This window comes from Notolepis coatsorum (assembly GCF_963971535.1).
Source record: "Notolepis coatsorum genome assembly, chromosome: 12".
NCBI classification, from domain to species: domain Eukaryota; kingdom Metazoa; phylum Chordata; class Actinopteri; order Aulopiformes; family Paralepididae; genus Notolepis; species Notolepis coatsorum.
In genome coordinates, this window is record NC_140176.1 from 18566755 (window position 1) to 18584639 (window position 17885).

The 17885-nt window shown below is 45.6% G+C and overlaps 1 protein-coding gene across 2 annotated transcripts in view; it reads right to left on the reverse strand.

Moving 5' to 3' along the window:
* Window positions 1-17885, reverse strand: part of nfx1 (nuclear transcription factor, X-box binding 1) — a 51535-nt gene that overhangs the window by 13850 nt on the left and 19800 nt on the right. For both annotated transcript variants that reach the window (XM_084326091.1, XM_084326090.1), the window contains exons 10-18: window positions 11851-11948; window positions 10698-10728; window positions 10506-10588; window positions 9808-9916; window positions 9097-9216; window positions 6580-6659; window positions 6262-6492; window positions 4973-5046; window positions 3666-3767 (exon numbers count right to left, since the gene is read on the reverse strand). In XM_084326091.1, the coding sequence (XP_084182217.1) occupies window positions 3666-3767; window positions 4973-5046; window positions 6262-6492; window positions 6580-6659; window positions 9097-9216; window positions 9808-9916; window positions 10506-10588; window positions 10698-10728; window positions 11851-11948 (928 nt within the window). The remainder of the gene's footprint in view (window positions 1-3665; window positions 3768-4972; window positions 5047-6261; window positions 6493-6579; window positions 6660-9096; window positions 9217-9807; window positions 9917-10505; window positions 10589-10697; window positions 10729-11850; window positions 11949-17885) is intronic.

Genomic DNA, 17885 nt, shown 5'->3' on the forward strand with positions numbered 1-17885 from the left:
ACATCCATCTCGAAAGTCATGGAAAAAATAGTATACGAACAGATCGAAAAGTACCTCGCGGAAAAAAATCTAATCTACGAATTCCAATCTGGCTTCAGAACATCCCACTCGACACATGCCTTCTCTACTTGAACGACCACATCAAACAAGAGGTGGACGCGGGCAAATACTGCGGCATGGTCATGCTGGACCTACAAAAGGCCTTCGACACTGTCAATCACACCATTCTGATTGACAAGCTAAAAGCAATTGGTTTTGATAGTTTATCAGTGAGCTGGATACAATCCTACCTGGAGGGGAGGGAACAGATGGTGGAAGTAAACGGTACACTATCCCCCCCCCCTCACAGTGAGCTGTGGTGTTCCACAAGGAAGCATACTAGGACCGCTACTATTCCTAATTTATGCAAATGACATGTCGTCAGCTTGTGACTGCAACTTGTTCCTGTTTGCGGACGACTCAGCCCTGCTGGTCTCTGACAAGAACAAGTTACAGGTTGAAAAAGCCCTCAGCTCGGAACTAGGCAAAATCTGCATATGGCTCGCCGACAACAAACTATCATTACACATGGGCAAAACAGAGTCCATTCTCTTCGGTTCAAATAACAAACTCAGCAAGACCGACGGCTTCTCGGTTACAGTGGGTGACAATATTATCACAAGGAAAGATGAAATTACCTACCTGGGTTCCATCCTAGAGGCTAATCTTTCCTGTGACAAAATGGCATCCAATGTAATAAAAAAAGTCAACCAACGAACGCGATTCTTGTACCGGATCTCCTCTCTGGTAAACAAGAATACCCTGAAGACTCTAGCAGGAGCACTCATTCAAGGGTACTACGACTATGCTTGCACCTCATGGTACCAAAGCACCTCAAAGGCACTAAAAAACTAATTACAAACATCTCAAAACAAGCTAGTCAGACTACTACTTGACCTGACTCCTAGAACCCACCTCACCCCTGCCCACTTTGACAACCTAGGATGGCTTAGAGTAGACGACAGAGTACAGCAACTTGCAATGGGCCTGGTCTACAAGATACACTACGCGACCAAGGTACCCATGTACATGTCAAAATACTTCCCAAAGGTCAGTGAATACCACGATCACAACACCAGAGGGAGCTCCACAAATCATGTAAAACCCAGATTCGGATCAAACAAGGGACTAAACACGTTTCGCAATTATGCCACATCAATGTGGAACGCCCTGCCTAAAGCTGTAAAGGAATGTGAATCACTACCCACCTTCAAAAACACTCTCAAAAAAACACCTACGTGAGACTGCAATTCGAAACTGGCCCCTACAAATGTCCTAACCTAGTTGTACAGTAAATGACCAAGTAAGGCTTTGTCAATATTCCAATGTACAGTGTAAAATGTGTGCGTGTCCCCTTCCCAACCCCCCCCCCCCCCACCTCCAATGTACAGCCCTCACCCAACCCACCCAACCCCACCCCACCCAACCAACCTCCTCCAATGTACAGTTTCTATGCCAAATGTATATACACTCCTTTTCTGGACACTTTTGTATCACAAACAGTACTGTATTTGCAAATCTGATATGTCATAAATGTATAGATGTAGCAGTACTGTCTATCTGTATGTCATGTATGTCATATATGTTATGATGAATTGAAAATGGGGGACCCTGATGTAAACAAGTCGAAAGTCTTTCTCTGGTCTGCATCCCCTTAACAATTGTATGTATTGAGCTGTACTGTACTGTACCCATTCTGCAATCTGTTAATAAACTTTTCAATCAATCAATCAATTGTATTCAAAACCTTATAAATGATTCTCAGAAATATAAGATAGAGTTGGAAGGCGGTACATGTCACTAGAACCAAATGTGTCTGACGAAGCTTTAGCAATGATGGAATTACAATGTGCAAACAAACGGAATTATCTTGATAACGTTTGAGACTAGGGATGCCCCGATCGATCGGCCAGCGATCGGTATCGGCCGATATTCAGTATAAATATGAGATCGGTGAATTCCGATAATGTTTTATTTTCGCCGATCGAAAAACATGATCCAATTCTTAGCGGAGTTCTCACTTGCTGACTTCTCTCTCAGACTGCCCCTCCTCCTCCTCCTCCCCTGACCCTCCCGCACCCGTGTCAACAAATGCTCCGAAAATAGTCTGCTCTAGTGCATGCAACCTCTGTGAGCTAACGTTAGCTACCTAGCTATCGTTACCCAGTCAACTATTCACTTTTACCGGTAGTTTAATACATGGAGGCATTGTCTAACGGTATCTAGCCGGCTAGCTACCGATAGCTCCCGATATCAACAAATGCTCGAGCAATAGTCTAGTAGTGCATGATACCTCCGTTAGCTCGGTAGCTCACGTTAGCTCACGTTAGCTCACTGTTCAAAACTAAATGTCCCATTAAACTAAATAGTTCACTGAGACGTTGTCTTAACGTTATCTAGCCGGCTAGCAGTAGCTACAGATAGCTCCTGATATCAATGTCTTATAACATTGATTCGATGCGTATTCGAGCTCTTGGCTTGCATCGCAGTCACAAAAGGGGCTAGCTGAGGGAGTAGGGTATATCTGCAGAGCCGCAGATATACCCTGCTGAGGGCATGCTGAATGTGATTTGACCAAAGCAGAGTATACACACAGACAGTGGAGATAGCGAGCATTTTGACTTGTTGCGTGGTGGCGATGTCTCGCAGATAATACAACTACAAGTATAATTATATAATATATATATTTTATAAAAAATAAATTAAAAAAAAGTATATATATATTTTTTTTATAAAACCAAAAACGATCGGTATCGGCCGATATGGCTCATAGACGATCGGTGATCGGTGGCAAAAAACGTGATCGGGACATCCCTATTTTGAGACATTTTAAAACTGTACCCATACAGTATACAGGTACAGTGCTACTACTATATGTAAGGGATAACGTATAGCTACGAGGTCATTGTAGCAAAATAATTGACCGACACAGAGTTTAGAACACAGAGGCGCCGAGGTGTTCTAAACGCAGTGAAGGTCAATTATTTTGCGACAATGACCGAGTAGCTATACGTTATCCCTTACATATAGCTATACATTATCCCGCTTATTACATGGCTAACTTACTAACAATATACCCAATTCATTTTACACCATCGACGAGACGAGATCAAATGCAGACGCAGTTGTTCTGTGGCTCCTCTGTCATCGCCGGCAGGTGTGTGGTCTGATTACCTGATGAGTGCAGCTGTGCATATGCTGAGCTTAGCTTTCGTGACTGTATGCGACCAAAATGCTTGATTGTGATTGGTCAATAGCGCTGTGTTACCCGTATCAGCGGTTATTATTGCGCGTTGCCCATAGCAGCGGTCCGTTATCGGGAAATAACTGACCGCTGTCAGGGGCAACCGAGCGCTATTGACCAATCACAATCAAGCATTTTGGCGAATGTTAAAACGCCATGTAATAAATACTATTATTATTATTATTGATGGGATAAAATGCCATTCCACTTTTGTTCTACTCTTATTACTATTTATTTTATAGTTTTTTCCCTGCCTGTACCTCCCCCACGCCGCTATGACACCTGAATTAATAATTACTTAAGGGGCTTAATAAAAGTAGACTTGAACTAAACCCACTGAACATGCAACATGTCCGACACGGCTTCTCCTCCCCAACTCTACCTGGTCTGCTTGAGCTCCTTCTTGGTGATGAGCTGACCGATGTCCACAGAGTCTCCCAGCTGCATATCAGATAGCTTGCTGGCCATGGAAATAGCTGCATACCTATAGTACAGAGACATAGAAGGACTTTTCATTATACCAAGTCAAAAAGTGTATACTTAAGTTGTACTTATTAGTGTGTTAAATATATTGAAATGGTGTACTTTTGATGTATTGTTGGTTACTTTTGCGGACCAAAATAATACACTTTTCACCTTTTCTCCCAACCCCCAATTTTCTGTCACCATGTCAAGTCCCTCCTGGTCGTTACGCTACCCTACCCTACAGTCTGTCTGGGGGAGGGTGAAGACTACCACATGCCTCCTCCGATACAGTCACCAGCCGCTTCTTTTCACCCGACAGATGGGAGTTTCACTGGGAGAGCGTAATGCGTGCAGAGGTTCACACCATCTCCCCTCCCTGCTGAACAGGGATGGCCAGTTCAACCAGTAGGAGTCGCTGTTGCAATGACCAGGACTCATTCCCCATCGAATGATCGGGACTTGGGACCTCGGGATGCGGTGGTGGGACAGCACTAGACTTCTACACTACCAAGCCACACTCGGTAGTAGGGGTGTAAAGGTACACGTACCGAACCGAACCGTTTGTGTGTACCGTACCGAACGGCTGTGTAGTGTACCGAACGAATACAACGGTATGTTAACCACTAACGACCGCCCACCGGGGGCTGTTTCTTTCACAATCGAATATAATTTATCTTTTTATTTGAATTTTTACAAGTCGATTATTAATTTCAATATAGAATATTCGCAGACAGCCCTACAAGTACAATTAATTACTGCACACTACATCACCCGAGTGGAACATGGAAAGCCAAACTCTCCCCCACTGTATACCGAAAACCCGTACCGAACCTTGACTTCAAAACCGAGGTACGTACCGTACCGTGGTTTTTGTGTACTGTTACACCCCTACTCGGTAGTGTACTTAAGATTACACTTACAGCATGTTAATGACTATTATACTAAACATGTGCTTTGAATTAGTCTATGAAAACACATAAGTACCAAAAACAAATGCAAATATAGTCTCAGAATAGTACAGTATTAGTATTAACTTAAAAGTATATTTCTACCCATACACTGAAAATATACTTTCACAGTATGGAGAAATAAATTACATTTTGACTTGGGAGTTGGGACATCATACTTTCATATAGACACGGCGATACAACATACAGGTACATATTGTATCTTTGTGGATAAAAGTGAAGAAAGCACTTTAGGTAATTCAACGTTTGAACTGACCTCTGAAATGAGCTGGCTGCCTCTGTGCATGGCACAGTCTCCTTCCTTCTGCCACAATCGCACTGCAGCGCCACCTGTGTGTGTGTGTGGGAGGTATGAACAATTAGTCTCTAGTAGTGGTCGACCAATATGGGGTTTTCAGCGGCCGATAGCGATATTTAGAGCAGGGCATCTGATAAATTTCAACAATTTAATAATAAAAGTGATGAACTTAAGTTCTCTAATGTTAGCTAGCTAGTTTAGCTGGTTGATGACAGCTAGGTTTGCAGTCACTTGTACTAGGAATTGGATATAGAATATTACGGCCTTCAAAATATCTGAACCTTGGAGCCCTATTTAGCCCGTTTCTGGGTAAGAAAACATGAACTAATAACATGAACGGATTCCTCATTATCTCTAGTCTCATATGATACCATTATTATTCTAGCGTCAACACTGAGCCTGCTAAAGATGATAATGTTGGGGGGGGGGGGGGCAGATATCAAAATTCGATATCAGCCAATACTACTTTCTAGCCCGGCAAGGACGATGTTGTGAGCCGTCTGGATACGGCTCTGGTTTGCTGCAGGGAGCTAGTGTGCTTCAGATCACTTTGCTCCACCAGGAAACCAGATGCTGCTCCAGGAGACCGCTGTGGACCGCTTGTCTTTCTGAAAACCCATTCTACCTCTTTCCAAGGAGACTGCCCAGCATTCATAGTGCAAGTGACACTGAGGAAGTCTTGCAACATTGAATAACTCAAGTAACTTGAGAACACAAGTAGGTTATGAGTGCTTCATACACACACAAAACCATCTTCCTCCATTAATAAATGAGCAATCTGCTGAGGCTATGCGTTTATATTAGGGATGTCCGATATTATCGGCCTACCGATATTATCGGCCGATATCGGCATTAAAATGTGATATCGGAAAATATCTGTATCGGTTTTCAATTTTTTTTTGTACATTTCTATAGAAATGATGTCCGATATTATCGGCCTACCGATATTATCGGCCGATATCAGCATTAAAATGTGATATCGGTTGATATCGGTATCGGAAATTAAGAGTTGGACAATATCGGTATAGGTAAAAAAGCCAATATCGAGCATCCCTAGTTTATATAACATATTTATCTGTAGTCATTTGCCTCCATGTAGCACACATCATTTATGGCCATTTCTTTGTTGTAGTTTTTTTGACCCATTTACAAAAATCGGCCGCTTCCCGCTGTGTGTTCCATAAAACCCTGGCTCCCATCCATCGGAGCCACACAGCCGTCGTCCATGGCAACGTGCCCCTTTTTACCTTGGCCGTGCAGGTGGTGCGTGGGCAGCCGGAGCCTTGGTGGCAGGGAGCGGAGCAGGGATGGCCGCAGTCCGGCCGAGGCAGCACGCAGGGCTGGTGGCAGGTGCCGGTTGCCAAGCACTCCCCCCGGTGGCAGATCCGCCTGCAGCGGTGGATTTCACACGACAGAAGCTTGTTGCACGTCAGGCCGCAGGAGATCTCTTGCAGGTGACAGGGGATGTTGCTGCGTTGCTGTGGGCAGGAGAAACCGTGTGAGTGGACACGGCAGGATAGGAACAACATCACGGGACTAATGTGGCGTTTGAAGAGCGATGTTACCTCGTGCTTCCCCATGCACCACTTCTGAGTCAGGTAGGTGCAGGGAGGGCACTTCTCCTCACTGTGGCAGTTGTGGAACACTGAGGATATAGGAGACAATAGTCATTATATACCTGAGATAAGTCATTATATACCTGAGATAAGAGTCATAAATATATACCAGAGATAAGAGTCATTATATACCAGAGATAAGAGTCATTATATACCAGAGATAAGAGTTATTATATACCAGAGATAAGAGTCATTATATACCAGAGATAAGAGTCATTATATACCAGAGATAAGAGTCATTATATACCAGAGATAAGTTATTATATACCAGAGATAAGAGTTATTATATACCTGAGATAAGTCATTATATACCAGAGATAAGTCATTATATACCAGAGATAAGAGTCATTATATACCAGAGATAAGTCATTATATACCAGAGATAAGAGTTATTATATACCAGAGATAAGTTATTATATACCAGAGATAAGAGTTATTATATACCAGAGATAAGAGTCATTATATACCTGAGATAAGTTATTATATACCTGAGAAAAGAGTTATTATATACCCGAGATAAGTTATTATATACCCGAGATAAGAGTCATTATATACCTGAGATAAGTCATTATTACATGGCGTTTTCACATTCGCCGAAATGCTTGCTTGTGATTGGTCAATAGCCCCCCGACAGCGGTCATTATCTTTCAATAATGACCGCTGTGGGACAATAATGACCGATGTGCGCAGCTGTTCGCAATCAAGCCCACATCAGTGCAGCAAATCAGACACACCTGCCGCTGCTGCACTGACAGCGGAGTGTGTGTAGATTACAGCGGAGCCAGAACAGAGGCTGCCCGCGATAATAATAATCACTTTATTTGGGCTGACAGAGCCACAGAACTGCGATTTGTCAAATGAATTAGGTATATTGCTATTAAGTTAGCCATGTAATAAGCGGGATAATGTATAGCTTTACTCGGTCATTGTCGCAAAATAATTGACCTTCACTGACGTTTAAAACACCTCGCCGAAGCGGCTCAGTATTTTAAACTACGTGTCTGTCAATTATTTTGCGACAATGACCTCGTAGCTATACATTATCCCTTACTTATATACCTGAGATAAGAGTTATTATTTACCCGAGATAAGAGCTATTATATACCAAGAATTATTTATTATATACCGGATATTAGAGTTATTATATATCCGAGATAAGAGTTATTACATACCCGAGGTAAGTTAATATATACCAAAGATAATTATTGTATACCTAAGATACGATATCCGAGAGCACCAGACCATGGATGCTTTTAAAAATGGCCTCAAAACATCTTTTTAATGGAGCCTTTTGTAAAAAAATAAAGCGCCCCTTGAAATTGAATATATTATTATTATTATTATTATTATTATTATTATTAACAAATTGGCTGCCATGCATTGTACCCATCTTTGGGCCCAGTCTGCCAGTGCTGTAACCCTATGGAGAATGTTTACCTTCTTTGCAGGGCTATAACTTTTTAAATATTATAGCTATATCGACATTACTATGGCCCATTCAACATTGGGTATCTATCGTTCCGGATGTGGGAATGTTATATTTTTTCATTCATACATTGTCGTGTTAATACCGTCGTGAATATAAGTATGTTTTAAGGTTTTCTGCAGTCATTCCTAAAACGCGATTTATAGGCCCCGACGCATATGATAGATTATCCTGGCGTTTCTTTCCTATACACGCTATATTAAAAAATTCAAATGTATATGATCGGTATACATTATGCTTCATCATGCGTGAAGGAAAGGGGGGGGGGGGGTCGTTTATAATTCCTTGATTGTCAGTAACATCTTTTTTTAGTATGGGTTGATACATTGATCAGATGGATTGCAGTGAAATAAATAATCGGGCTGAAAATAACGTTAGATTCGTTTTACCATTCGCCGATGACACTGGAGGAAAAATATTCCAATTATTTGACGTCGATCTGCTAGATCCATTTCCCGTTTGTATGACGCAATAAACGCCGAAATCATATTGATTATTGCGTTTCAAAAGCGATCCCAATGCACTCAAGTGTGTATCTAGACCCACGTTACAATATATCTCTGGCGGAGGAATTTCCCAGATGCAACGAGCGTCACTTCCGGTTTGGCGTAGAGTGTAACTCGCCCGAAATCCACCAGGCGGCGGGCGGTATTGAGGCGTTGCAATATCAGACCAGGGTCCAGCTGCGTCCCGGAGGGAGGCTGGATGAATTATGAATGCCATGGCGAAAACATTTTAATATTGATCCCAAAAATGAGTTCCCTCGTTGTTGGCACACAACGATTGGGGGGCAATAACGAGTATACTCGTTGTTGGCGCACAAAGTGTTAAGAGTTATTATATACCGGAGATAAGAGTTATTATATATACCTGAGATAAGAGTTATTGTATACCCAAGACAGAGGTATGAAACTAAATAATGTAATGATCAATAAAGCTGTAAAACGGTAGCGTTGCTGGAAGGGAGGTTCTCGTTTTACCTGGGTGGTCACACTCGTGCCTCCTGGTACACATGTTCTTGCACTCTGGAGGCTTGGTGCCACAGGCGATGGGTGGGAACAGAACACTCTGGCCACAGTGACACGCCAGCTCATCAAAGCCTACACAGAGTTAACAGAGTAGACTCACATACTGATGGGACATGGAATGCCAGCAAAGGCATAGAATCAATGGCAAACAATAATTTCACCAAATTGCTAAATAAATTGCTGAAAATGGCACAGCGGCATCTCTATACGTTTGCAAGTACTACAAATATGCAAATCAGCAACAAGCACTCATTGATATTTACCAGGAATTCCAAGTCTGCAGCTTAAATTCTTTCAAGACATGTCAACACCTACTCAGCTTTCTGTGTAGCTGAGGCTAAAGGTGTCAAGTTACCACATATTGGGACCATGATAGGTTTGACATATTAGTGACTCAAGATTCCAGTTCGACATATTAGTGGCTCAAGATTCGAGTTAAGAGGTACAGAGAAGCTCTCACTGCACAAATAACAATCTGTATAGTCAAAGGCATGCCTCCAATGGGAGTTAACCATTCAAATATATATATATATATATACAGTTTTTATTTATTTAAATTCATTAAATCTCATTAAATCATTTGATCTATAGAACACATCTGTGGCTCTTTGACTTGGCTCAAAGGCACTGCTCAGACTGGCATGGACAACCAGTGGAACTCACTGGCTTGCCAGCAGGGCTCACAGTTGCCACGGTGGCAGGGCTCTTGGCAGCGATGGAGGCCACATTTGAGCTTGTAGCCGCAGACCATGGAGCACTTGTGTTCTGTACTCTTGAGGAGGAGACACACAAACATACCAATCAGTTTGACCTCAGTAGTAACCCAAGCAAAAAAAAAGTGTATATTTTTCATAACTGAAAGTAGGTTTTAGTATATATATTAACTATATTTCTACATTTCTGAGAATACACTGCACATGTGGTAACCAAAAAAAACTATTAATGTAGACCCTGCTTCTAATAGAGACTGGCCTTTATTTGTCAAAACATGTCGATACCCAGCCAGTAAAAAGGGACTAGCGGCGTTTAATTCTAAAATATAGAAAATATATTTTCAAGTTAATAAAAATACAAAAAATTAATTCCTTGCAGCAGTATTAAAAAGTAAAAGTAAAATAGACAGACAATTCTGAATGAAACAGCACCATTGTAATTATATTAGGAGATAAAAAGACAAAGATATCGTATTGTAAAAGGAAAATAAATACCGTCGTATCTAGGAAAAACATGGTGATGTGATATTTTAGCCATATCGCCCAGCCTTACTCCTCCAGTGTGTCGTGAAAACATATCCCAAGCTGCTGTCATCTGTACACATGCATGAAGATGGTGCACCCGTCCACCCAGAGCTCCACACTCACCACACAGCAGAGATCTCCACACTTATGTCGGCCACAAGATCGCTTCTTGTGGCAGCGCTTCTCGCAAGTGAAGACGAGTTCATCTACAAGTCAATCAATCGGGACAGAAGAACACGGTCAGAGAGACAGAAAGGTGGGCGGTGATGCCATGGATGTAAATTCATGGTTGATCAGAACATTTTGAAATCTCACCTTCGTTATGGATCGTGGTGCAGGGAACCTCCTGTAAAATAGAGAGTTGTCTTTTTTTAATTATTTGGTGTAACTTACAAAAATAGTTCCTTACTCTTTTGAAGGAAAATGTATGCATCTTTTGAAATGTAGAAATGTAGTCTGTCTAGACTAGAGGCACATCTACATGTGATGGTGGAGGTCTGTGTGTGTCTCCTACCTTAGTCTTAGAGGCACCTCTACATGTGATGGTGGAGGTCTGTGTGTGTCTCCTACCTTAGTCTTAGAGGCACCTCTACATGTGATGGTGGAGGTCTGCGTGTGTCTCCTACCTTAGTCTTAGAGGCACCTCTACATCTGATGGTGGAGGTCTGCGTGTGTCTCCTACCTTAGTCTTAGAGGCACCTCTACATGTGATGGTGGAGGTCTGTGTGTCTCTCCTACCTTAGTCTTAGAGCCACATCTACATGTGATGGTGGAGGTCTGTGTGTCTCTCCTACCTTAGTCTTAGAGGCACATCTACATGTGATGGTGGAGGTCTGTGTGTCTCTCCTACCTTAGTCTTAGAGGCACATCTACATGTGATGGTGGAGGTCTGTGTGTCTCTCCTACCTTAGTCTTAGAGGCACCTCTACATGTGATGGTGGAGGTCTGTGTGTCTCTCCTACCTTAGTCTTAGAGCCACATCTACATGTGATGGTGGAGGTCTGTGTGTCTCTCCTACCTTAGTCTTAGAGCCACATCTACATGTGATGGTGGAGGTATGTGTGTCTCTCCTACCTTAGTCTTAGAGGCACATCAACATGTGATGGTGGAGGTCTGTGTGTCTCTCCTACCTTAGTCTTAGAGCCACATCTACATGTGATGGTGGAGGTCTGTGTGTCTCTCCTACCTTAGTCTTAGAGCCACATCTACATGTGATGGTGGAGGTCTGTATGTCTCTCCTACCTTAGTCTTAGAGGCACCTCTACATGTGATGGTGGAGGTCTGTGTGTCTCTCCTACCTTAGTCTTAGAGCCACCTCTACATGTGATGGTGGAGGTCTGTGTGTCTCTCCTACCTTAGTCTTAGAGCCACATCTACATGTGATGGTGGAGGTCTGTGTGTGTCTCTCCTACCTTAGTCTTAGAGGCACCTCTACATGTGATGGTGGAGGTCTGTGTGTCTCTCCTACCTTAGTCTTAGAGCCACATCTACATCTGATGGTGGAGTTGAGGCCACAGGGTCCGCAGCTTTCCTCGTGGCACAGCTTGTCACATATATGGATAGTGTCTGTAATGACATGAGTCACCAATCATTATCTCCTGACAAACAGGAACAACAAGAAAATAGCCAGTCTAAACAACACTGGCAACTTTTAACAAAAAATAAAAAAGGTACACACATAAGTTGCAATAACAATGCAAACGTCAAAACTAAAAAACGAACAGACTAGCAAAGTTTCTCTGTTTTGGGATCGGTCAGACATCACCAAGGAAGATGGTAAGGCTTCAGAGCCGGAACAAATATCGGAAGGCAATGACAAGTAAATTCCTCTTTATAAAAAGGCACCATTTAGGAAACAGCATCGTTTTATCGGTTTTAGCACCAGAATTGGTATGAGGGCCAGTGTGGCAGGTGTGGGGTTCTAAGGGCTCTCAGACACAGGGACACAGTAAAAGCAGATACATTTATTGAAGAGTTGTGTGTCGAGGCCCTCTGTCCCTACATATCGAATGGAAGTTGTAACTGAGGGGTACAATTCCCTGACTGTATTACTAGATATGATACTTACTACCACTACCTTTGTACTTTATATTCGGCCACCCAGTACTCGGCATAAATATATTATGATAAACACTCTCACGTAGATGAAACGGATCCAACACAAATGTACGAAGTCGAAGTATGTATTTATTCCTACACAGCAATGGTGTGTAGAGCAAGCACTTAATCACTTAATTACATTTATGAATTGAAATAGTATGCACTTTTATGGCAAAGAGTATTCGTCGGTATATCAATAGAGAATGTCCAATCTCTGATGGCGCAGGTGGTAAATATACGACCTGGAATAGTTAAGGAATAACAGCAATGATACTTTAATGATTATAAGACTGGATACACTAGGGGGGTTAATCCGGTCGCTTGTAAGACAACAGGAGTAGGAGGGGGGGGGGGGTAGAGTCTGGCTGCCTCGTCCGGCTAAGGGTATCCTGGGTGAACCCACAGTAGTGCAGTTCAATGCGCCAGCGATCCTTGGACCACAGATGAAAGCAGCTGGACTCTCTGTGGGCCGGCTCTCTCCGGTCCACGGAGGAGAGACGTGAAGCGACCTCGTCTTGCAGAGCGCCTCCTCACCTTGCGTCCTCTCCAGGGGGGGGGGGGTTCCAACACACGGCAGTGTCGGGGGTCTTTATCCATGGAATAATCACTGTACACAAAGCATAATCCGTGCCTGGGAAGGCGGGCTGTCGTCGGTAGAATAATCCGGTATACAGGTCCACTCGCTCGTCGGCTCTGGGGCTCCTCGGGTGCAGCCTCACATGGGGTCGGCCACCCTGGATAAGCAGCCAGTTCTCTGCCCGAAACGATGGGGTACTGACTACGATAGTATTCTCACCGCACAAAGCACTACATATGAATAGACTATTATTAGCTTAATAGACTACGTCCAACTCGACGATATAGTGCCAAATATGACTATTCAAATATTAATATACACGATGTCTCAATACCGATGGTAGGCCGAACTTGGCCTTACTCCCACACGTGGCGTCGCGGGGAGGCTTTACGTCTGTCACTCTATTGGAGGGTAAGAAACTGGACTAAAAAGGAAGTCCTACTTTAGTAGCGCAGTATATATACGCACTATGAACAAATAGTACCGTTAGTGGTGCGGTAGCCAGATTCCTACGCGGAACTAGGACTTGTTCGTACATGTTGAGCGGTACGTTTGAACTGGGTCTGGGGGGTATGGCAGCCTGGCACCAAGGTCTCGACCAATAGTAGAATGGAGACTATTATGGGATGTTCAGTAGGCTAGAATGGATATTCAATGCATATTGTACAAGGAATATACAAGGGATATCAAGGAATATTAGAGAATATACAAATACAATTAAATATATATATATAATAAATATATATATTCGGTTTAATCTGGCCCTTCACAACAGCCACCCCCTGATTGGTCCCAGACCTAATCAGTTAAGCAGAGACAGATTAATCGCGTTGTCTATTTACACATAAGGGTTTGCTGTAGGGGTCAGTCAACTTCACAAAGTCATAGGGTTATAGGGTCATGGTCATCATCGATTGTGTCTGGGAGTCGGGGCAGTTCTATGAGCCTCGCCACGGGACGGGTGTAAGTGCGACCCTGGACAAGCACTTCAGCTGCTCGGACCTTGCCGTCGGCACCGGTGATCACTTTGCTTACGCGGCCGGCCGGCCACATAGCTCTGGGCAGTGATTGATCAATAATCATGACGACCGTTCCTTCTGTCAAATTGTCTCTCTCCTTTACCCACTTCTGGAGGGTCTGTAGAGACGGTAGGTAGTGCAGTAGGAATGTCCTTTGTTGTGCACTCTCTATGGTAGTGCAATCATCTATGTTGGGGTCTGCGGAGATAACAGTGCTCAATCCACAGAACACAGGCTTCTTATTCTCAGCCTCCTCCTGACTGGCTTCCCTCGGGATAGGCGTGGGCCACTCTCCTTCCGGGAGCTTTAGGAATGCTGGGCCGTCACTGTAGACATTGCGACGGGTGAGGTCATCTAGGGGCATTCCCCGGGTGATGACGTCAGCTGGGTTCTGTTTTGTGTCAACGTAGCGCCACTCTGTTTCTCCGGTTAACTCTTCGGTTAAGTCTTGAATCTCGGTGACTCTGACTCCCACGAAGACTTTGTACTTGCATGAGTCCGATTTGATCCAGGCGAGTACTGTCGTGGAATCTGACCACAGGATTGTTCTAGACACCGGTATGGTGAGCTCACGTTGGATGAGCGTGGCTAGGTGCGCTCCGGCTAGGGCTACGCAGAGCTCTAGGCGTGGGATAGATTGTTGCTTGCGTGGGGCTATTCTCGAGCGGGCGAGGACAAATGCTGTGTAGATCTCTCCCCCGTCTTCTTGGGCCCGCAAGTAGGCTACTGATCCGTATGCGACCTCTGAGGCGTCACTGAAGACGTGCAAGTCCATTTTACATGTCTCTGGCCTCACCGTGGGTGGGAAGTAGCTTCGGCGCATATTAACGCCTGGGAGTGAGTGGAGCTCCATCTCCCACTCTCTCCAGGTGGATGCAAGGTGTGCGGGAATGGGGTCGTCCCAGCCCTGGTCCTTGTCCCACAATGCTCGTACAATCATCTTTGCCCTGGTGGTGTACGGTAGAATACATCCTAGCGGGTCATATTGTCGGGCGAGTGTTGTGTACACACTCCGTCTGGTGGTCGGCGCCGCCGCCGGCCTTCCCTGCTCCGTAGTCAGGGGCTTGTGTCTGTAGTGAAGCGAATCTGTTTTGAATCGCCACACCAATCCCAGGGTCATCTCCTAGGCTTCTCCCGGGATTGTAGCCATCCAGGTCTCGCTGCTGGCTGCCTTGTCCTCGGAGGAGAGGCTGCGCAGTACTTGCGGATCGCTGCTGGCCCACTGCCTGAGATCAAAGCCGCCTTTGATCAATGAGGCGCGGAGTTTAATCAGGAGAGCCTCGGCTTCTTCCTGGGTTGAAAGGCTTTGTAGACAGTTGTCTACGTAGAAGCTGTTCTTTACGCTGTGTCGGACCTCTTCGTCCGCTGCTGGGTCCTCTGCTACATGTTTCTGTAGTGCAAATGTAGCACAGCAGGGGCTGCACGTCGTTCCGAAGGGGAGGACTTCCCATTGGTAGATGGCTGGGTGCTCATCTCCTGGCTTCTCTCTCCATAGGAACCGTAACAGGGGCTTGTCCTCCTCTACTAATCTCACCTGCAGGAACATTCCTTTAATGTCCCCGCTGATGACCACCTTTTCCTGGCGGAAGCGGAGTAGAACGCCGAGTAGGGAGGGGCCGAGTGTGGGACCGGGCAGTAACTCTTTATTCAGATTTTGGGATCCGATCTGGTAGCTGCAGTTAAATACTATGCGGTCTTTACCGTTGTGATGGACCTTGTGGTGAGGCACGTACCACGATTCAGTGGTCTGGTCAGCCTCTTTAATGTCCATCTTTGTGACGTGTCCCGCTGTGATGAGCTTCTCAATCTCAGCGCGGTATACACTCTCTTGGGCGGGGTTCTTGGCTAAGCGCCGCTCCGTGTTCAGCAGGTACCGTTCTGTGGCGTCTGTCTTGGCGTGGAAAGTAGGCATTCCTTCTCGCCGCAGGAGTGGCGTGGCGTATCTCAACACGCCGTTGACCGGGACTCTCTTGGTCCCTGTCTCGAGGAGGTGAATGGCGTAAATGTCATCTTTAGAGCGAATGTCTTTCTTTCCGTTCTTAAAGGGCATTTGTTCCAAGGTCCATAGCCGCTCTACGTGTTGCAGGAGTGAGGTTTCTCCCTCTGTGACTCGGGAGTGGAGACATCTAGTGGCTGTACTTCGGTTGAGAGATTTGGCGAGCGGGCCTTGGAGAGTCCATCCCAAACGGGTCTCGACTGCTGCAGGACAGCCTCGGGGTCCGGTATGAACCCGGTCTATCGGGACAATGAGGTCTGCGTGGTCGGAGCCTATCAACAGGGTCGGCATAGCATTGTCTATGAGCGGGATCGGTAACTTGCGCAGATGTGCATATTTCTCCATCAGCTTGGCGACGGGGTATGTGTACCGCGACAGTCCTATTTCTTGGCTGGTGAAAGCGTCTGTAATCTGGTACCGTCGCTCAGGCTGGCCGCTTGCTGCGATAGAGAATGAGACATTCTTGCCCTTTATCGTCTTCAAATCTCGTCTTATTGTCCGAATTGTCATTTGGGTTTCGCTTCCCCGCAGCCCTAGCTGGGCCGCAGCGGAGGCGAGCAGAAGGGTCTTCTCTGACCCGTCATCGAGGACGGCGTAAGTGTCCAGGACTTTATTCTGGTAGCTTAGTGTCACACGCACTACTTTTAGGAGTACTCGGGCTCCACTGCTGCTGGCGGGATCGATGTACATGACGCTCACTTTGCTGCTGGATGGTGCGGGTGAAGGGCGCCGTCTGTTACTGTCGTGAAGTATGTCCAGATGGGCTCCATCGCACTTGGTGCACCTTTTCTTTAAGCGGCATTCGGCTGCCATGTGTGAGCGCGCACAGCGAAAACAGCGCTTGTTGGACTTTATCCATTGACTTGCTTCCTCCGCGTTCAGCTTGGGGAAGGAGTCACATTGCGCTAGCCAGTGTTCTTTCTCACAGTAGGGGCACACTATCTTCCACTTCTCCGTTCTGGAGGGGGTACTGTGGCTCCTGCTGCTCGGTACTGACTCCGATTGGTGCATCACAGTCACCGATCTTCTTCCATCATTTAGTCGTCTGGTTCCTTCTCTGGAGCCAGGGGTGCTCCGTCCGAATGTATCTAGCCGTAGGCTGCTGACTTCTCTCGCCAGGAAGTCTGCTAGATCGAGGAGGCTCGGTTCGGGGCCATTCGGGTCTCGGTGGTCTCTCTGCCGCCTAAAACGCTCCTGTCGAGCGGGCGGCAGCTTCTCCAAGATCCTTTCCACATTTGAGTTGGCGTAAAGTTCATGCCTCCCCTTCTCTCTCTGCGCTCCCAACATCCCTACCAGGGACTGCACTCTGATGGACAGGTCGTCCAGTGCTCGATTGTCTATTGCTGGGGGTAAGCGGTCGATGTGTCGGATCTCCTGGATCACGTAATCCCATATGCGCCCATACCTCTGGTCCAATGCTACCAGCGCTGCTGTGTATGGGGTGGTGGAAGTCGCGTAGGCGAGCGCTATATTATGTGCGCGGGGTACCTTTAAGTGCTTCAGTAGGATGGCGTATTTATGGCGTTCATCCAATACATCCACCAACATGGTCTCCAGACACATGCGGAGTTCTGTATACTGGGCCCGGTTCTCTTGGGTGAAGTCGGGTACCATAGGCGGGCCAATGTATGACGCTGACTGTGGATACATCGGCGAGCGTTGGGGGAGAGGCCTCCTAGGCGAGTCTCCTCCCGCTCCTTGGTATGGGCTGGTACCGGCAGTGTACCATGGCCCGCTTGTCCAGGTGCTGTTCCTCGGTGCGGGTCGTGCGTCGTGCTCACCCGGGTATAGAGTCGGGGGTCTGTAGCGCA